The 21,641-nt window shown below is 43.7% G+C and overlaps 1 protein-coding gene across 1 annotated transcript in view; it reads left to right on the forward strand.

Annotated features, from left to right (window-relative positions):
• ADAMTS18 (ADAM metallopeptidase with thrombospondin type 1 motif 18) overlaps window positions 1-21,641 on the forward strand; it is a 124,349-nt gene that overhangs the window by 64,220 nt on the left and 38,488 nt on the right. Inside the window, exons 7-11 of the mRNA XM_045819213.1 lie at window positions 374-479; window positions 3,422-3,559; window positions 5,515-5,668; window positions 13,496-13,591; window positions 18,909-19,057. Of these exons, the coding sequence (XP_045675169.1) occupies window positions 374-479; window positions 3,422-3,559; window positions 5,515-5,668; window positions 13,496-13,591; window positions 18,909-19,057 (643 nt within the window). The remainder of the gene's footprint in view (window positions 1-373; window positions 480-3,421; window positions 3,560-5,514; window positions 5,669-13,495; window positions 13,592-18,908; window positions 19,058-21,641) is intronic.

Here is a 21,641-nt window from a genome sequence, read left to right on the forward strand (position 1 = left end):
ACTGTTAAGTGGACATTTGCAATGGTTTAACTATCATTTTAGCAGCTGCTCTGACCCAAATAGTAAATTTAGATAAGGCAAAGAAACATTCAATGATGTACTATCCTACATGTAAAATGAGAATTATGATATTCAGACCGACTTAACAGGGTTGTGAGGAAGACCAATTGATGATGATGTCATAAGAAAAAAGAAAATATCAAATTCTACATTTATCTATTTGGACAAGTGAGTGTTTTCCTGCCCCTCCCCCTCTATAAATCCATGAATGCATTAAACTAAAATTGTACAGAACATTTTGAGGACATAAGAAATGATGAGGTACCTGCGTGTGCTCCCTGTGGACTAACATTTGAAACTGGCATTTCAACAGGGTTCGCCCCCATCAGCGGCATGTGCAGTAAGTACCGAAGCTGCACCATCAACGAGGACACAGGGCTTGGCCTGGCCTTCACCATCGCTCACGAGTCAGGGCACAAGTAAGTGACTTTATATGAAAGCTGGTTGGGTGATGCATTGGCATTGGTCTCAGTAGAGTAATTTGGGTAGATCTTGTGTAAGTCTTTGAATAGCGCCTGACGATGAGAAGGGCTCCGTAAAGGCCATTGTTGACCCTGCTCCTTTTCAACAGCATTCGTTTGGTGGCCCCACAGCCTTGCGCTGTGTATCATGGACTGCGGCTTATCTGGTGGCTCCTCTAGTCAATCAGGCATTTGTTTATTTTCTTCCATGTTCTGCTGAAGATGCCTATGGTTTATTACACGAAGGCAGTAATCATGGGCATGTGTAACTTCCCAGAATATAATGGCATGCTAATGGTTTAAAACTTTTGATGCATATTCCAGATATTCTTTTAGTTGGCATCATTGTGTGCATTTAATATTTTTTTAACTGCTAGCAGTAAACCTTTCTTTTGTGAGAATATAGTTAGAAAGGAGGTATCATAAACCCAAGAGTAATGAAGTGAATTCATTTTATGAGGCATATCATCTGGAGTGGATACCATTCCATGGTGAATTTTCAAATACTATTTGAGCAACAGCATCTACATTGGTATACGCATACTGCTTTGCAAAAGGACTAGTTCAAGGGCAAGCTTTCTGGATATATGAGTTTAGGATTGTTTCTGTGTGTGCCTCGTATTCAGCATTTATATTGAGTGCTCATTTTCAGAGCATCCAATTAATTTCTGACTTAAAAATAAGAGCAAATGCCATCTTTTCCACAACTATAATTCATGTTTGATATTTCGGCATTGGTGTGTTATGAGCTAAATGCATTATCTCTAGGAAATTTGAATCTTGACCATTACTGTTAGCTAACTGTTTCCCAGAATTTTATATATATACAAACTGCTTTCTTAGAAAGATGTGAATGAACCAATTTTACTGTGAATGGCGGTGGTTCAGAAATAGCCATTAGGCACAAGACCCTTCGTATAGAGCAGGAAATACAATGATCTTTGAATGTCAAACGTATGTGTCAATTTGTTTCAAAGGAACAGGTCCAAATGAACAGGTCGCTCACCTTTCAAATTACTGGCCATTAAAAAATATAATCACCCTTGGATATGAGTTACAATTAACCAAAGTCAAAATCCAACATTTTAGTAAGGAAAAACAAAGAAATCCTCCAGATGGGGTGAGGAGAGAATGGTCACAATTAAAAGAAAGAACAGATACAAAAATGAAACATACATACTCATGGTCTAAGTAACATAACGTTATAGAGGTACATTTTAAACCAGACATTTCATGAGATTTTGATATGGTTTTTGACATGTGCTAAAGAAAATGTGTATTTTCTGAACTGCTGCTAAGTCAAAATAAATTAGAAATTTTAACATTTTTAAGTTCAAAATTCAGTTTAAACTTGGTTTTCTTATGTCCATCAAACTCCATGAAATGCTAATTTAATGATCATTTCCTCAATTCTTACTCTTTTCCTCTGGTACTTCATATAGACATTTCCCTCTGCTTCTGACTTTCACCGATATATTTAGGGGGATGTCTCCCAGAGTAACCCCCTTAGTTTCCTGGTTCAGCGGCATAAGGAAGAATTGAATAGGGCAAAGCTGAGGAGGAGAAAATGCTTTCCCTGAGTATATGTTGAATTTAATAAATACTTATTTGTGAATTTGTCACCTCTAACTAGCTGGGTCGTTCACTGATAAGATCATGGTATACAGCCGTCTGGTATGGCCTGCCTGATAAATTGAGAGGAAATGCTAGAAAAATGGTTAGTTTTAGACGTGACTCCCAACAGAATCCTATTCATGCTTATACTTATTAGTTTACATTATATTATAATATATTATTTGGTATAGCCTACCTTCAAAGGATAACAATTGATAAGAATACATCAGAATCACATGTTTCTTTTACAGGAGTTGTATCTGCCTCATGAAGAGACATTCTTCAGAGGCAATTCTGCTCCGTTAAATAATTAGGTTAAGAACCATCTAAATTAATGATAAAATTGATATGTGTCTATCCTCTGCCTCCCTAGAACGACTAAAAGCTTTCTCGTGCACTGAATTTTGGGGGGATGACAAAAGACAGTTATTCTCCTACCCTCTACAACTTTACTATGGCTAAAGTTAGCTGCCTTTATGGTGTATGCACCACGTATGGGTATATACATTACTGTCATATTTATTCTACCCGTCAGCAGATTTGGGAACAATTTGGGTGTAATGTACATGATTCCTAGGGAGTAAAACACCTAAAGTTATTTTTACACTACAATCACTAGAACCTGCTGTGGTAAAATGGGACTAATCAAAGTTTTCTCATAAAATGCATTCAAAAGAAGTCCTTTGTATGCCTTCACTAGATGGGGTCACCCACTAATTTTTAAAGATGTTTATGATTTAAGGGTGTTTGGTTATGGTAGAGTTTGTGATTTCAGTTAATAAACAGGCTATCATTAGAAGTGTATAAGTCACACTTGCTTTATGAATGAACAGTCTATCAGCAACTTACAACCGGCTTCTCTCTGTACCTACCTGCTCCTCACTCTGAACTTCCTTACCACAGTTCCACAACTGGTGGCAAGGAAGAAGTGTCGCCATTTGAAATAAAAGAATTTGACTCACTCACCACTTCAGCTTAGCTTAAAAATCTGGACTAAAATCTCCTCATTCTTAAAATACACAGCAGGTATACCATCCTTTGATTTTTCTGGCCAAGATATACTCTGACAAAGGACTCAGAATTCTTTAAAATCTTCCCCACAGATTTTGCAACACTTTGGGTGGCAGTTCATTTTTGTCCTTCCCTTTCTGTTCGGTCTTGATGGCTCTGCCTCTCACTTGGGCCCGCTGGTTCTCAGCGCACCATTGTCCTCCTCTGGTTATAACTGGGGAAGCGGGGTGTTCACCGAGGGAGGCTTTGTGGTCACGGTTGTTGCTCTGCCTCAGCTTCGGCATGATTCACGACGGAGAAGGCAACCCCTGCAGGAAGGCCGAGGGCAACATCATGTCTCCCACGCTGACGGGAAACAACGGGGTGTTTTCATGGTCTTCGTGCAGCCGGCAGTATCTCAAGAAATTCCTCAGGTAAGACAGGCCACAGCCAGGGCCACTCCCCGGTTTGGAGCGTGCCAGCCCGCAGTGGTCCGTAGCTGTGAAAACAAATACGCAGTGAGAGTAGCTTTGCACCTTCTGGTGAACAGAAAGGCTGACAAACTGATGATGATGGTGATGGTGATGATGATATTGTCATTGTTGGAAAAACAGATTAAAAGCCTAATATTGTGCTGTATACTCACCACAGGATGCCTCATTTGGTCCTCACAGCAATCTTAATTATCTCCTCATCCTAGAGTTGAGGAGGTGGAGTCTTGTGAGGATAATTGTGTTGTTTAAGGTCCTACAGCTGATAAGTTGCAGACATAAGACTCACACTTACGTCTGTTACGACCCCCAAGATTTGTGCTTATCAATTCTTTCTCCTCTATGACCTCCAGAGATGGCTAGATATAAATTGTCCTATATTATTACTAGTTATTGTTGTTACTCTCTTACTGTGTCTAATTTATAAGCTTTGGCATAGGTATGGATATGTAGGAAAAAGCATAGTATATATATGTAAGGTTCATTATTATCCGTGGTTTCAGGCACCCACTGGGGGTCTTGGAACGTATCTCTCACAGATAAAAGAGGGGCTACTCTACTTTTTTTTTTTTACCTGTACAACTGCATATTATTTACAAGTGCTTACAGAATTAGCAATATGCGCAGCACCGGCAAAGCTGGTTAAATGTCGAGATGCCTAACAAATGACATCCCAAAGGACAGTGAAAACTTGACAAAACTTTTGCTAACAATGAGCTTTGTCACATAGATTTTTTCAGTTTTAAATCTATGATTTGGGGCCTGAAATGATCTTTTCTATCTCATGTGGGAATAAATATTATACGTAAATCCAGGTCAACTCAATATGCAGAGTGGGGCAGGAGTGGGTTCACAGTTGTTCATGTGGAAAGTAATGCAATCATTAGTAAATAGTAATACAAAAATAAATTCTGTTTCACATCCTCACAACTGTAAAGCTACTTTTGACCCACCCTGTAGATGGAATTTCCATCATTTTTGTGATATAGTTAAACGCTTTTGGACAATAATGATAGCAACAGTGTCGGCTAACCCTGAATGCTTCCTATGCTGTGCTATACGCCTGCCTTTTTCTTACTGATCTGTGTAACGGCCTTCCTGGGAGTCCTTGTCAGAAATGAGATGTCTAAGAGTGGCGTGGTTGGCTTGGACCCCATACATCCACCTCCGAAGTCACACGTAACCACTATGCTGTTTTTAACCTCTCACAGACAGTATATTTAACTAAGCCGATGGAGATAAGGCACTTTCTGGGAATACCACTTCCATCAACACCGATTTTTTTTAAGAGTGCCTTTTTTTTTTTTTTTTGTCAGCATGTCCTTCAGGGAAATTGCTCTGTCTTATGCCCCCCTGTGTTTTTTTCTCCTGGCTACTTTCAAAAACCTTATTCATTTTTTTACTTGTAAAGGTCATTTGAGGTAAAGTATCTTTGACTACTACCCCATTATCTGTAAAAAAAAATCATTTAGCATGATTTTCAACTCTATGAAGATAGACACTCTCTCCCTGTCTGGTTTACTCTGTGCCTTTAGTGATTAGCATAATGCTGTCCACAGAGTAGGCACTCAATGAAAATTTGTTAGATATTGTTGAACAAGATGATTGGGGAACTTTTTTGAGTGTGTTGATCTTTCCCATCTCTTAGCAGGCCAAGCCAGGTCCCTAGGAGGGCTCTAACTTCAGTACCACGTGAAATCCCTTAGGGATGTATCAATTTCACCTTCTTAGGAAAAATCTCACTATTTGGAATAAATATACATTTTCATTTTAAGTGCATATCTATTTCTCTAGTCATGTCATGCTTTTCTTTACATGAATGCATTCAGAGGTGTATTATTTTAAGTGGCAGACTGCAGATAAGCAAGATAATTAATAAGGATGCGTTGTCACTGCAGTACACCGCAGGCTGGGTGTCTGGTGGATGAGCCCAAGCAAACAGGACAGTATAAATATCCGGACAAACTTCCAGGACAGATTTATGATGCCGACACACAGTGCAAGTGGCAATTTGGAGCAAAAGCCAAGTTATGCAGCCTTGGTTTTGTGAAGGTATGTTTGCTTGCGATGTGAAACTCACATTAAGATCCTGCAATGTGTCTGTATACCTAACCGAAGTATAAACATTTAGTTTGCTAAGGCCAAGGGTTAGAGTCTGGGTTATCTCAAAGGTGGCAGTTGTTTGGCATGATAATTAAGTAGCAATTTTACCATCGATGAATTACCCAGTCTTATCCCCCTAGACCATGCCTGGTTTTAGTACATCTGACTTGCACCCTTGAAAGAACATTCCTCTGCTGCAGACAAAGATTTTTGTCACAAGTAGTAAATCTGCGTTCAATAGCTTTACCTCCTGCTCATCTCTGGTTTTCGCATCATTGTGTTCATGTTCTCTTTTAATGTGATATTTTTGAAATAATCACCCCCCCAAAATACATATAGGTGCCTTTTACATGATTCGAAAGTACTTTATGGCAGCCAACTTTTTTTGATATGTAAAATTCAGTGTATATCTTGAGCAATCTTAAGGTATTTGTCAAGTCTTTCAATACTGTGGGAAGGGTAGATGGGAAAAGGCGGAAGTCGAGGGAGTAGGAATGGGAGAAACACTGTTCCAGTCGGCCAAAACCACATCCCTGATGACCTCACCCTCACTGAGAAAGTAGATGCCCTTCTAAGCTGGTGTATTGCGAGTACTCAAAGAGAAACATGGACTCCTAGGTCTGGATGCAGGGGAATTACGGAGTTTTATAGCTCATTTTCCTTCTTCTGTTCTCACTATTCCTCTTTCTACTCCTTTTATTTTCTGCCTCTTCCTCTTTCTCCACCCACTCACCATCACCATCACACCATCATCATCACCACCAACAGCACCATCATCATCATTACCACCATCACGATCACCACCAACAGCACCACCACCACCACCACGACCACCACCACCAATAGCACGACCACTACCACCATGATTACCAACAGCACCACCACCACAACCATCATTACCAACAGCACCACCACCATCGTGATTACCACCAGCAGCACCACTGCCACCCCCAGTATCACCACTTCCTTACTGTTTACCTCCATCACCTTCGGCAGTTGCTGGGTGAGTCTCTGCTCCATATAAAGCATTCTACTTAGACTTCTTTTATTATTTTTTTTTAACCTCCACAAAAACTTTTGAAGTGAGAGTTATCACCACTTTTGACCTGGAGCTCAGAGAATGTATTTAATTTGCCCAAAGTCACAAAACTTTTAAATGTGGTACCTAAACAAAATGCATCAGCCACACTGATGTTAAGCTTCTTCCTCTCCATTAGTTAATACCAGTGTTTCCTTGCCCTCAGTCATTAATTTTAACATCCAGTCCTTAACAGTTACCTTCCTTAGTTATGTTGTGTCTCTTTTTTATTATCCATTTGTTGCTTTTCTATAAAACAACTCACTTAAAAAATATAAGTTCAGACCCAGGAAATAATAGCTATTAAATCACAGGTTTGATATGGGATTACATATTTTTCTCATACAATTTAAATGCGTAACTATTAGAAAAGTTGATACATATACATTTTGGTGTGTCCTCCATGGTACCATGGTACATGGTATCATGGGCCTATATGATATATATAAATTAATAAATATATAACTATTTCAAATTGCCCATTAAGTTGATGCATTTGGCAGAATTAAGTGGCTGTTCTCTTTGTTGAAAATGGTTGCTGTATTTGTCTCCTGGTTACTTCATTCTTAAAAGATTCACTAAGTTATTCATTAATCAGATATTTATAAATTGTGCAGTAAATGCACAATTGGTAATGAGGTTGATTTTCTTTAGAAATATAAAGTTTCCACAATGACTGTCATTCCTTCAGGATCGTACATTGAACAAATATTTGTGGGGTACATGTTCTGTGTCAGACAGTGTGCAGGGCTTAAACAAGCATTCTTAAAATATAGATCTTTTTTCTAAAAACGCCATATTTTGAAAGACACAACCTCAGCGTTGTGGTCTTCCCTGGGAAGCAGAACAAAGAGAAACAGAAATTCCAGACTGAAGGACTGAATGAAATAAGGAAAGGCACATGCCCTGGCCGGGCAGCTTGGTTGGTCGGAGCATTGTTCCACACACCACGAAGCTGTGCACTCAGTCCCCAGCCAGGCCCGTACCTAGGTTGCGGGTTTGATCCCCGTAGCAGCGCACACCTTTCAATGTCTTTGTCTCTGTCTCTCTTCTCCTCCCTCCCTCCCTTTCTCTCTTCCTTCTCTCTAAAATCAGTAAGTCAATATATCCTGGGGTGAGTATTTTTAAAAAAGGAAACAATAAGGAGAGGCACAGAGATGGGAAAGCCTGGCAGGGTGGGGGGATCTGACAGGTCGTTGAGGATGACTGTGAGGTGGAGACGTGGGCTGGGCGGTGGATCCTGAGTGTGGAATGTACCCCCACCCCCGCCACCTGCCATCGGCGGCCTTCGGTATTATTCCCAAGCCTACTTACAACATGAACACGACTACATCTCTGGGGATCATAAATAGGTCCCTGCCAGGCCCTAAGTAGGAGGGGTCCTGTTCATCCTATTGGGCTCCACAGGCTAGACCAGCTCTGGCAACCCAAGAAGAACATGAGGTTTCTTTTCGGGGTCTTCACTGGCCCAGCATTATGTTCCCTTTCTGATCTTTTCTCCTTACTGCCTATTTTTTTCTCTATACCTCCTGGAAGGGCAGTTTTACATAATGTTTAGAAGCAACAAAAAAGGGAAAAAATAAAAGATCATTTAAAAAATCGATTTAATCTTTATTGTATTTTTTTCCACTACCATTTAGTCCCCCCGGCAATCACCACACTGTTGTCCATGCCCATGAGTCCTTTTTCCTTTTTCCTTTTTCCTCAATCCCTCCACCCTCCTCCCTGCCCCCCAATAGCTGTCATCCTGTTTTCCGTCTAACAAAGTGTCCCCTCAAACCAGCAGGTACAGTGTATCAGCATCACCTAGAACTTGGTAGAAAGGCGAATGCTTGGGTCTCCTCCCAGGCCTAGAGAATAAGAACCTTTGGGCATAGGGCCTGCCAGTCTGTGCTCACACGAGGGCTCCAGGTCATCCTGACGCATGCTCAAGATGGGGGGCTACTGCGTTAGACCATCTTGAATTCGAAACACACGCTCAAACACACACACACGGACACTGACATTTGGAGTTAGACCTGAGTCTAAAACCTTATTCCACCCCTTCCTAGAACCCTGGGCAAATGACTCCACTGTTCTCAGCTCTCATGTTCACATTTGTAAGGTGAGCCTAATAATTCTTCCCTGGTCCTTGTGAGGATTAATCTTTTGGTGTAGCTTCACCACTCAATAAATAATGAGGGCTTTCTACTTGCCGCTGCCTCCGTCTCCAGTAGCAGCATCACCGTCAGGTCTGGCTGTCCTCTCACAGTGGCCTCCTGTCAAAGGGGCTGGGGCTGGCTACTGTTATCACCTGTCCTGCCTTTCCTCCTCTCCCAGCCTCACAGACTGTCTCTTCAGCATGTCAGGCTGGATATCTGTTTCCTTTCACAGTGCTGAGAAAGTGAGTCGTCGTGGGTAATGGTTGCACAGTTTTGGACAGACCTAAAGGAGGGAGAACTTGCATTTGATTATTATGTACTTATTAAATGCTGATTGATGCAGTGAGTGATTCAGTGCTTTTTGCCAGAGTGCCCCAAGCTGTATGAAGGGCTGACCAGTGCTTCCATGCTGGTTATTTTACTATGTGAGGAATGAGCAGCCCGAACTCTGTACTGCAGGAGCCAGCACAGCCACTGTCACATAGCAGGAGCTCGGTAAATGTTCATTTATAGCCACACCAAGAGGGTTTGAAGCAGAATGGGAATCATGGGGAAGGTATTTGAATTCTCCTGAGTATTTTCAGGCCTGTCACCTCAGAAAGTGTTCCCTTCAAAGGAAAAGGCATGCTGAATATAATAGGATGGGCATATATTTCTCCTTTCAAGAATTGGACATTGGGACTAAAGAACAGAGAATAAAGAGTAACTTCCTAGCCCTGGCCACTGTGGCTCAGTTGGTTGGAGTATCATCCTGTAGCTGAAAGGTTGTGGGTTCGATTCCAGGTCAGGGCACATACCTAGGCTGCAGGTTTGGTTCCCTGGTCTGGGTGCATAGGGGAGGCAACCAATCAGTACTTCTCTCTTGCACTAATGTTTCTCTCTCCTCTCTCTCTGTAAAAGCAATGAAAAACTGTCCTTGTGTGAGGATTAAAAAAAAGAGTAACTTCCTAGAGTCTAAATCACACCTACTTTGTAAGTTAGTAAATGCACTACATCACATTTCAGCTTCTATTTACTTCCCCATGGACTTGTGTTCCAACCAGGACAATGCCCTGTTCTCCTCCTACCTGCAAACCTTCATGTACGTACTCTTCATCTAGAAAGCTGCACGGTCACCCATGTGACAAATATCTAGTCATTTTTCCACTGTTGTTAAAGATTCAGCTCAAGTGTTTTCCCCTCAAGGAGATCTAAACATTCTTTCCCCTGGGCTCCATCTCCACCCTGCGTGTCACCATCAAAACCTTGTGACACTGTATGACGGCTGTCCATGAAGACCTCTCGCCCCAGCAGGTGGAGAGTATCTGCAGCACCGGGCACGCACCTGACATGTCAGCAAATACTCAGTAGTTAGTTACTGGGTTTTCAGTGATAACCGAGGAAAACGTTTTTCAGCACTCCCATTTTCATCAAGTGGAGGATTTGGCCTCTGTCCCCTTCTCATCTCTCCTCAAGGAAATAGGAGTGACTAATCTGGGAGAAAGGAAGGAGTCAAAGATGAATCAGCAGTTTATTGATCGAGATTCTAGCGGTATGGAGGAGTCATAACGTGAGCCGGGGAAGGCTGGGCATGCAAGAGGTTTGAGGGGAGACGCAGACAGAGAATTTTGTTTTGGACGTGTTAAGTTTGAGATGCTTTATAAAATTTGACTTGCAAGGGCCATTAACATTTTTAGCATGTCAGGTTTTACTTACAGGGACATCTGTCCTTTGGAATACACCTGGAGAACACAGCCAAGGGGTGACAGGACAGAATAATGTGTGGCACTGAGACTCTGTTCTCGAAAATCACATGCAGGCAACAGGAGACCTTGAAGTCTCTGTGGGTCTCTCTTTTTCCCTTAAATTATGACTTAAGTCTAGGGAATTATAGATAAGGAAAAGTTAGTTGAATATGCTGGGAAAAAAAGAGGGAAGAACCAGCAAAAAACTGCAAACTCTCATTTCTGCTTGCTTTGAAAGGGAGCATGTACTTGGCTATAATTACGTGTGACTTCTGTACTTCACCGCAAAAGAAATAACATGTTCGCACAGCCTGCCCTGTTTCACTCTGGAGTCCCTGTGCTTCGTGTTTTGCTTTATTTTCCTGGTCTTCTCCAGCTGCCCCTTTCCCTTAGCCTGTGGCTTGGCATTGACTATGGAATCAACTCCGGTTGCCTCTCCACTCCGGTCTGCCCTGGAGTCATTCTGGTGGCTGCCACATAGGCAAAGGGTATGCGTTATAGCTTTCTTCTGGCTGTAAGAAGGAAAACAATTTAATTCTGAAAGCCTTTCTCACTGTGGCTTTCATTGTTTCAGCGGTTACATCCACTCTTCCATGTTGATGGAGACTGCTCTTTTCCCCATGAACTTGTCCCCCTCAGACCCAGGGTGGCAGCATAGGGTGGTGCACAGAGACGGGGACCTGAGGTGTTTGCAGCTGCCTTGTGCTTTTCACTAATGCCAGTGGCAGATCCACTTCCTTGGGAAACATGTACACACCGTGTCCTCTGAGCTGTTTGGAGCTCTGGAAATGGTGTGTGCGGTGCAAGCCGTGTCCTGAATGTGCTTCCAGCTTCCTCGAGGTGGGCGCCCGGATGTGATGGTCTGCAAGAGCAGGCTTGCTGCCCCTGTCTCTGGTTTCCCTGCATTTTCTTTCCTCAGTCCTGTGGAAAACTTTTGGTGGAATATTTCTAAGCATGTTCTTGCCATGTTTTCTCACCACGGAGTCTGTATTAGCTGAACTGCTTGGGGAGTTGGGTGCCTCCTTAATCAAATTCTCAGGGTTACAAGTGACCATACAAATCATTTTGTTTCCTCTTTGGTTGTTAATATTTATCCCAAAATGCATGTGTTCACACTTCTATCATAGTAAATAGAATGCAGCAAGCAGAATGGAGTCCCTTTGACATTTCATGGTTTTTGATATTTCATTAGCAACGTCTTTCTGAAGAGCAGCTTCAACTGTCTGAGCTAGAAGGAGTCTGGTTCAGTTCCCTTACTTTGTAGATTGGTGACTGAGGCCTGGAGAATTGAGCACTTTCTGCCATCTGTCGATGGCAAATCCAGGCCCAGAGCAGCGGTCAAGGATCTGCACTCTGGAACAGGCCAGTGGAGTCTGGCTTTGCCACTTCCCAGCTGTGTGACTTCCCTGCAGTGGATGAGTCCGTAGCTTCCTCAGTGTCCTCATCCAAGTGAGTGTTTATGGGGAACTGCTTTAGCATCCAGCGCTAAATGGTGTCAGTAACAGTATTAGTTTCCTGCAGCTGCTGTGATAAAGTCCCATGGTCTTAGTGGGTTAAAACCACACACATTCGGTTTTTTGTGGGTCTGGAGGCAGACATCTGACCTGACACGAGTCTCCCTGGGCTCAGAGCAGGTGCTGGCAGGGCTGTGCTCCCTCTGGAGGCTCTAGAAGAGAAGCCACTTCCTTTCCTGCCCGAGCCTCCAGAGGCCTCCTGAACTCCTTGGGGCCTGGACTCTTTCTCCATCTTCAAGGGCAGTGACATCCCCAAGTCTCCCTCACACTGTCATCTCCCCTGTTCTCTTCTGTCTTCCTCTTCCCCCTTTAAGGACCCTTATGACTACCTTGGGCCCTTCTGGGAAATTTCAGATAGTCTCCACACCTCAAGGTGAACTGATTAGCAATCTTAATTCTTTCTTTTTTCAGATTTTATTTATTTATCTTCAGAGAGAGGGGAAAGGAGGGAGAAAAAGAGGGAGAGAAACATCAATGTGTGGTTGCCTCTCATGCACCCCCCACTGGAGACCTGGCCTACAACCCAGGCCTGTGCCCTGACTGGGAAACGAACCAGTGACCCTTTGGTTTGCAGGCTGGCGCTCCATCCACTGAGCCACACCAGCCAGGGTGGCAACTGTAATTCTATCTGCAATGTTAATTCTTCTTTGCTGTATAACCTCACATATTCAGTTCCTAGGGATTAGGAGGATGAGCTTCTGGTGGGGGGGTTGCATTATTCTGCCTACTACAGTCTAGCATGGGAGTTTATTTAGTTGGTCTAGTGTGAGAATTAAATTGTATCAATGGTTGAAAATTAATAAAAGATAAAGAAGGTAATGACAGTGATTATTTATATTATTTATCCTGGAAGCAAGCCTGTAGGGGCAAGTGCTAATGCGATCACTATTTCACAAGGAAGAAACTGCGAGACAAGGCTTCCATAACATGTCCTTAGGGCATGCAACCCAGAATTCCAGGACGAGGGTTTGAGTTGGGCTTTATATCAGCCTTGGCCAGTTCTCCTTTGCTGGTTGCTACATTGCTGTTGTCTTTGTTGTTATTAGAAAGCAGATCTCTTAGTTTCAAGACAAATGGTCTTTCACTTAACTGTTGTTACCTCCCAGGCATTCCTAAACATCCATGGACACGTGGGTAGTGTAGAAACTTCATTGGTTAGAACATACTGCTCATTACCTGGCTACTACCAACTTCACATGCCTCTGCTCTCTGGGTACTGCCTCCTTCTGGCCACCGCAAAATGTATGAAGTGTGAAAAACTTTGGATATTTTTGTTTTTAGTGTACCATTGTCCTTATGAGTTCCTTCTTTCCTTTCAGGACATCTGCAAGTCACTTTGGTGCCATCGAGTGGGCCACAGGTGTGAGACCAAGTTTATGCCCGCAGCGGAAGGGACCGTTTGTGGCTTGAGTATGGTAAACTGCATACTTGGTAGTTTTTTAGTTCTAGAAACTTGATGGAGCGTAGAACCTGGATGCTTGGTGCTGTGACCTCAGAATGGAACGCCTTAGCTGCGTGTGTTTTCTGACTTCCCTTCAAATTAGCCAGCGTTATCCAGCAGCTCTTCTGAATCTCAGTGCTAATGTAACCTAGTTGGCTCAATTCTTTAAGAAGATTTTTTTTTTACTTTTTGCCTTTATTTTCCATTTTTAGATGGAGATTTGGGTCAAAATATTTCTCTTTCAATGAGCTCATAGGTTTCATTGTCTACTATTCATATTTTAAACTTGATTCAGCATAGAAAGGCCTCAGAGAGCAGGTGGCCCTTTGAGTAGCAAAGGACAGACCGTCTCTCCACACAAGGCCCCTACTCATGACCCCCAGGACCTGCCGTGGAGCCTGTGACATGCCCCGCAGAGTCCCGTCACATGTGGTGACCTGTGTGGGAGGGTAAGCCGTGTCTCCATCCGCAGTGTACCGGCAAGTCTGCCTGCTGGCCAGCGTCTTTCACCCTGTGCACCGCTCCCAATAGGGAAGATTATGGGAGATTTTTGTGTTTTGCGTGAAGAACTCTCACACATTAGTTTCTGTTTTTCTTTCCCTTCCCCAGTGGAATCTGGAGGGAAAGGTGCAATTGAAGTACAGCAAATGACCCAGATCGGGGTGTTCCTTTGAGAGACCAAGACAGGGGGGCGATGAATGGTTAGAGAGCACGTGATGCCACAGGGTTTCCTCCTCTCTGCTCCCGGCTCTCGAGGGCAGCACACGCCTGAGCAGAAGAATCGGTCACTGAAAGCTAATTCAGTTCCACAGCAGTTTCCTGACTACTACGTATCAGAGACGGAAAGCTCTGGGGGCACACAGATGAATAAAACTCAGTTTTGTCTCTTCGAGAACTCACAATCCAGTGAGCAGACCTGTGCAGAAGCCAATAACTGGAACTTTCTTTGTAAACACACCTTCTGTAAGCACAGCATTGCTATTCAGGCCCAGATGAATGAGACGTGAGTCTGACTGAGGATCAGGCATGCACACAGGACGCACTGCGATGAGTGGCCGCACCAAGGCGGACGCCAGAATTGGAACCGAAGCTCTTCAGTGGAATGAGAGACTCTCAGTGACAGAGTAGTAACAGCAGAGGCAAGGACAGAACACACACAATTAAACGTGCCAAGAAATGCTTTCTGAGCTTTGTTAAGTCATTTATTCAGCACCTCTTACAAGATTTGTAATTTCAAACTCTAAAGAAAATAAACATTTAAAAGTTGAGGCGTTAACATGCAAGTTTTAATTGGATGCATCTGTCTGAGGAAACCCCAGTAAGGACTCGGTGGGAAGCCCGCATCGGAGGGCTTCAGCTGTGACGACACACGGCGATGAGTTAACTGAGGGACTGAAAACACAGCTACTGCTCGAGTCATTTGTATTTTTAAAGCATCAAAATCGAGAACTTGAAACTTGTCACAGGTATTTTTGTCCTTAAGAAAGCAGCAGCATTACACATAAGAGGGATGGACAAGAAAAGACTGATATTATATCAGTGAGGAAAGTAAGTGCACGCTGGCATAGGTCTCAGGTGTGTTACATGAACACCCCCGCGATCTAGTGCCAGGGGGATAAAGTGCCCCTGGGTTAGACTCTGGCTAGTACAACACGAGACAAACCCTGCCAGGAGTTAGAGCGCAGGTGTCCTAACACTGCTTTCCACACCCCACTGTTTTACAAGACCAGACTATGGATGTACCAAGGTCTGTCTAGAAAGTGGCCAGCCATGTACTATGAAAAATGGAGACATTTATCGGAGAAGATACAAGATACAGGAAACATTGTACATAGGACAGTGATGCCTCAGTCTCCTTCACAGTAGGCACCTTGGGACCTCATGCAGTTCTTACAATTGCCATCAGCTGCCTGTCATATTTTCCTGAATCTCATTGACAGTCTGAAATCTCTTCCCTTTCAAAGGAGATTTTAGTTTTGGGAAAAGCCAGAAAGAAGTTGTAGGGTGCCAAATCTGGGCTGTAGAGGGACTGAGTCACCTGGGTGATTTGATGTTTTGCCATGAAACTCTGCACAAGACGTGATGTGTGAATGGGCACATTGTCCTGATGAAGCTGCCAATCACCAGATGGCCACAGCTGTGTCCTTCTGAATCATCCCAGTAGTTCCCACAGAGGAATGTTCAAGTGTAACACAAAATCTGATGCAGATTTGTTGCTCTACTTGCTCAGTCATTTTGAATGCAGTTACTACACAGTACATATGCTCACTCAGTGGCATCTCCCTTCCCCACTGACTAGTACAGGGAAGTTGTCATTGTCCACACGTGCACATTCCAGTCCACTCTCCTTGGCTGCCAGGTTACGACCATGTCGTGCAAACCGTTCTTGTTATATCAGTAATGGCTGGACTTTTTCCAGACAGACCTCATATACACTGGGAGAAAGCCCTCAACTGTCAGGCTACCCTCAGTAGAAAGCATTTGATACATTTCACCCATCATCACTCCAGTAAAATCACTCCTCATTCACACAGATGGTTCTCAGAGTCTCCCTTCCCTGGGGGATATAACTGGCTGTGTACTGGACTGCAAACTCCAGGAGGTCAGGCCACGTCTTACTGGGGCTTTATCCTGAGGGTCTTGCAAAGTAGCAGCTACTCCATGTGTTGTTTATTTCTCCAGAAATGGGACCCACTGAATCCTCCCCCGTCTTTCTCCAGTCCCTCCTCCGTGCTTCAGGGATAGTTGTACCTCGAATGCTCAGTATGTGTGCGAGGCTGTGAGAGCCGCATCCTTTCACCTAGGTTATGTGTGCAAGGAAAGAAAGCTTGTGCTTGCTCTCTGTCATAAAAGACATTTGCCCAAGTCACAGCTGTTCAATCTGAAACTAAGAGCAGTGCTAGGGATACGTCTGTGTGGATAGAAAAAGTTACATGTGTATCTATTTTATATTGGATTGGCCAAAAAGTTCATTTGCTTTTTCCATAAAATGGCTCTAATAGAGCTTAATTGTCTTCAATTTTGCTCGAAACAATTTTGTTAGATAGTATTGTGACAACTGTCATATCAGATTGCATTTAAAAAAAACTTATCAAAACAGCTGAATTTTTGAGTAACCATCTTAATATTAAAGAAAATACATAATATTTGTAGCATATTATGTTTCATTATTTCAAGGTAAAAACACAACTGAAACACACAAAAGAAGATTTGTGCAGTGTATGGAGAAGGTGCTATGACTTATCAAATCTGTTAAAAGTGATTTGCAAAGTTTCATGCTGGAGATTTCTCGCTGGATGACACTCAGTGGTCTGGTCGACCAGTTGAAGTTCATAGCGATCAAATCAGGACATTAGTTGAGAACAATCAATGTTATACCATTTAGAGAGATGACTGACATACTCAAAATACCCAAATCAATAAAGTTATTGATGAAAATGAACAATGCGTCTTTTATTTTATAGGAAAAACCATCCAGACTTTTTGGCCAACCCAATATTTGTGCATTCTGTGTACAATTTTATGTGTACATGTGGACTCTGCATGTATGGGTATGTGTTCCTATATATTCCTGATTCCTCTACAAACTGAAAAACCCAGAGGAGACTGTCAGTACTAAGATGAATAGTAGAATTAAATAAAGTCAAAATAATTGAAGAGTTGGAACAGATTTAAAAACCACATTTCTAAAAAAAGGAGGAGGGAAGAAATTAGATCAGAGTTCAGATATGGTGGGCCATTTGCCTCGGAGGAGAAAAGTCTGTGTGTCCTGTTCAGGGGTTTTGACTGCTGAGTTTAAATCCAGCCTCCGCTAGTTGTGTAGCTACTTGGGTAGATGTGTGAAACTGAGCAAGTTCACCAGTTTCTTTTTGCTAGATTTCTCTTATCCAGAAAATAGTTATTAACCACTACACGCCGTGCGAGGTTTGCATTCGATACTGCTCGTAAAGGCTCCCTCCTCCCCCTGCCTGCACCACTGGGCACACACAAACAACTTCATAAACTGGAGCTGTGGTGGCGGTCATTGGCTACTGTTGTCATTTTGTCTCAGCCACTGAGCCCTGTCCAGGAGGACCCAGGGACCCCAGGTAGGGAAGAGTCAGATTTTCACTTATGATAGACAAAATCTTCAAATGACCTGTTGCTCCCCCACCATTCAAAGTCTTCAACCATGTTGTACAATTTTGTGCAAGCTCCAAAATGGCAGCTAATCCAAGGGAAAGAAAAATTATAAGCAGAAGAATTCATCAGTTTTATGGCAACAATGTGAAGACAGGAAGCAATGTGTTGACCTAGACAAAGTGCACTAGCAACACAATCAACAGCCACAAGCCAAACGTATCGTGGGAGAAAAGTGAAGATTTGAAAATCGAATCTCCTCGTGATTCTGTACCTGGCACCCCTCTCCTCAGTGGAACCTGGAGCAGACCACACTCCAGCCCTTTGGATCTGACTGCAGAGCCCTTCCGAAAAGGATGCAGTTCTGTGAAGTCGTGCAGAACTGGCCCATAAATAAAGGCACCACAGGAAAGAAGCCACTCGCAGGGCTAATGCAACCCCCAAGGACAGATACAACCTGAGAAACCCAGGATACTAATACGGGAAGGTTAGCGCAGAAAACCCTTCTCTCCCTGGCTTGAGCAGATCATGGACAAACGGAAGACCCAAGGCTAACCCGTAAAAGGCATTCAGTGTTCCACGTCACCTGAGGGTCTTTAGTAGGGACCTTCTAGACACACAGAAAGGTGTTGTCTACAAGCACAGTATGTGTAGCCTGAAAGCTATTGAGTTTTATAAGAAATGCTCTATGGGTGGAATAAGCAAAAACGTATGCATAGTTGTCTTTGTTTTCATGATGAGACAAACATCCAGAACAATGAGTTCTGTTACTGTCTTAAAAACGGGTCCCCTTTGAGTGCACGATCCAAACTGCTGTCTACGCAGCGTTGTTCCTAGTCGTCCAGGGAGGCTCTGTTCTCATTTTTCTGCTCTGCCTCGCTCGGCTGCTGGGTGGGATCCCGTCTGAACCTTTCACCTCCACAGCACACAAAGCATCGGTTGGTGACAGATGACCCCTCTCTCTAGATGTCAGATTTTCAAAGCGCACATGGTCACTGCAGACTAAGCCACTGTTTATGCAGCACAGCCAGCCCAGGAATTCCGTCAGGGGATCCTGCCTTCCCCCACTTGCCAACAGACTCGTTTTTCCTGTTCCCATGCAGGTGTCTGCATGCCCCTGCCCTTCCCCAGGTGGTTTCTGACAGCAGACCTGTCGCATATTCTTTCCCCAGTGGTGTCGGCAAGGCCAGTGTGTGAAGTTCGGGGAGCACGGGCCCCGGCCCGTCCACGGCCAGTGGTCCGCCTGGTCAAAGTGGTCGGAGTGTTCCCGCACTTGCGGTGGAGGAGTCAAGTACCAAGAGAGACACTGCAACAACCCCAAGTAAGGCTCCCGCAGGAAGTCAGTGTTTGTAAGGCATTGACCTTCCGCCGGTAATGTGCTGGTTCGGTTTTGTTGTTACGAGTGGCCTTCTTGTCTCTGGTTCATAGCTGTCAACTAGGGTTTTACTGCTGCATGTGAAGGTGGGGCGCACCGGGGGGAGCCATGGTGGGCAGAAACGGAACGCCAGCAAGGGAGTTAGTCCACGTGAGAATATGGTGATCAAGGGCTCCCTAAGGGTAGCAGTGGTCTGAGCCGCTTTCTGAGCCTGAACAAGGGCTGCAAGTCCCACCACCTGAGTGTGAGACTGGAGCCCAGAGGCTTGGCCGCGGGGCCATGTGCCTTTCTCACACGGGCCGACTGGAGAGAGTGGGCTGGTGTCTGCCTTGCAGGAATGTCCATCAACATGGGTTGACAGATCTGCCTGACTTTTCAAGAGAAACCAGAAATCTAAAAAAAAAGTTGTGTGAAATTTCCTGATATTTAAAATATTGATGATGAATTCAATTTCCTTTAAAAAAAACCACTGTGAGGAATAATCAAAACATCTGTGGATTGCAGCTGGCCCGTGACCCCAGTGGGCACCCTCTGGTCCAGTCCTGGGGGTCTGACTACTGTCTGTGCTGTGGAAGAAGGGGCTCTGCTGCTGCTGCCATCGGATCTGATTCCTGCAGGGATCGCATGTATGTTTCCTGATTGGCTCGGTTCGCAGAGAGAGCCCAGGTCTGGGAGACAAGAAGATATGATTCCACACGTTTGGCCTGCCACTTATTAACTGTATGGTTTTGGGAAGATCACATGAGCTCTGAACTTGTGTTCATGTACGTGGAATGGAGGTGATAGCACTCACCTCCGAAAGTTTGGGGAGGATGAAAAATCGCAGCTGCAGAACATCTGACACACTAAGGATCATCCAATGACCAATCAGCAAAGGTTCTGGGGTCCATGTGGTTTTTGCCCTTTCACCTTAAATCTCACTAGGAACACGGGGTATCAGAGGAGCAGCCCTCAGGAGCAATGGGAGAGGAACCGGACTTTGGAGGATGGCATGGAGTGAGGGGAATGTGATGGGGCGTTGGAAAATAGTGGAGTTGATTTTACAACATCACTTCAGTGGTGGCACAGCACGGGAGCTAAGAACACAGACCTCACCCCAGAAACCTGGGTTTGCCTCCCGACCTGCCGCTTCCCAGCTCTGGGGCGATGGACAGTGTACTCTGCTGCTCTGGACTCCTCATTTGTAAAAATGGGGTAGAGATACTACCTCCATCAACTGAGTCAATATTTGAACAGTGCTTTTATAAGTGCCTGGCAGGTTGCAAACATTGCATAAATCAATGTTTGCATTGATTTACATTGCATTTACATTGCAGTGTGGTTGATTGAGAAGTAGAATAAATAATGAAAGTAGAGCCCAAGCAAATTTTTAGAGAGACAAATGATACTTTATGGGAATGAGCAGGCTGAACTGGATCAAAAGGCCAATTTGTTCCAAAATGCAAGGGAGGATGGGGAGACACACTAACTGTGGTTTCTTAGGTGCTCTTTGGGGTATCTCAGGCTAACGCAGGATTTCTCAGCTTCGGCACTATTAATGTATTAAGCTGGAAACTTTTTTTGGTGTCAGGGTTGGTCCTGTATGCAGCAGAATATTTAGTAGCATCCCTAGCCTCTCCCCACTAGATGCCAGTAGGATGACTCTCTCTCCCCACAGTGTCCAAATTGTGACAACGAAAAATGTCTCCAGATGTTGCCAAATATCCTATAGGGGGCAGTCATCCGCAGTCAAGACTGGCTATTCTACTCAGACCCAGTAACTATGCACAGTGGTGCTGAGGTTTGTGATACTTGTACAGTGTATGTCGGATTTCTAAAACCACCCTCCTCTGCTTTGAATGGAGCCCTCATCTTCGATGGAATTGTTAAAATCCATTATGTTATATTTCATTTTTGCAGCATGTTTCATGGATCTGGTTTTCATACATTGCAACATTTGACCATTTCGATATTTTCCCAAGAAAGAAATAGATTGCCTAATTTACTAGCCCCGCTGGCAGAGTGCATGAATGACACCCCCGAGATTTCAGTGAAACCCTCTCCTGTGTCTGCGGGCTTGAGAGCTCTCGTCGGAATAGGGCATTGCTCATGGAAATATCACATTGCAACTTTAGAGATGCCTAATAGGAGAATTAATCACTAAAGTAGTTCCACTTGGTGCAGTTTTAATTTTAAACAAGATGAAGGCTAATCATGGTGCTGTTTGCTTTGATTAAGCTTGAAGTCACAAATAAAACAAGTGAGCAATCGGCTATCCCAAGACGATTGAATAAGTTGTTCTCTGTCCTTAGTTCACTTCGTTGTAACACAGCTGGATTTTTTCTCCCTATTTCAAGTTACTCATTTCTTTCTTCCTTCAGTTGAAACATTTGTTCTGTTCGCATCCCTCGGCCTAACCATTTTTATTTTTTTCATGCGAAAGCAGTGTGAGCTTTTTATTTCACATGATGATGACTTTCCCAGAGTATATTTTTGTTTCATAAAAAATGAATTATTCCTGGCTGATTCATGGCTTTATATCAAGCTTTCC

The sequence above is a fragment of the Phyllostomus hastatus genome, unplaced genomic scaffold, assembly GCF_019186645.2.
Source record: "Phyllostomus hastatus isolate PE091 unplaced genomic scaffold, TTU_PhHast_1.1 phas_scaffold_345, whole genome shotgun sequence".
Classification (NCBI taxonomy): Eukaryota; Metazoa; Chordata; class Mammalia; order Chiroptera; family Phyllostomidae; genus Phyllostomus; species Phyllostomus hastatus.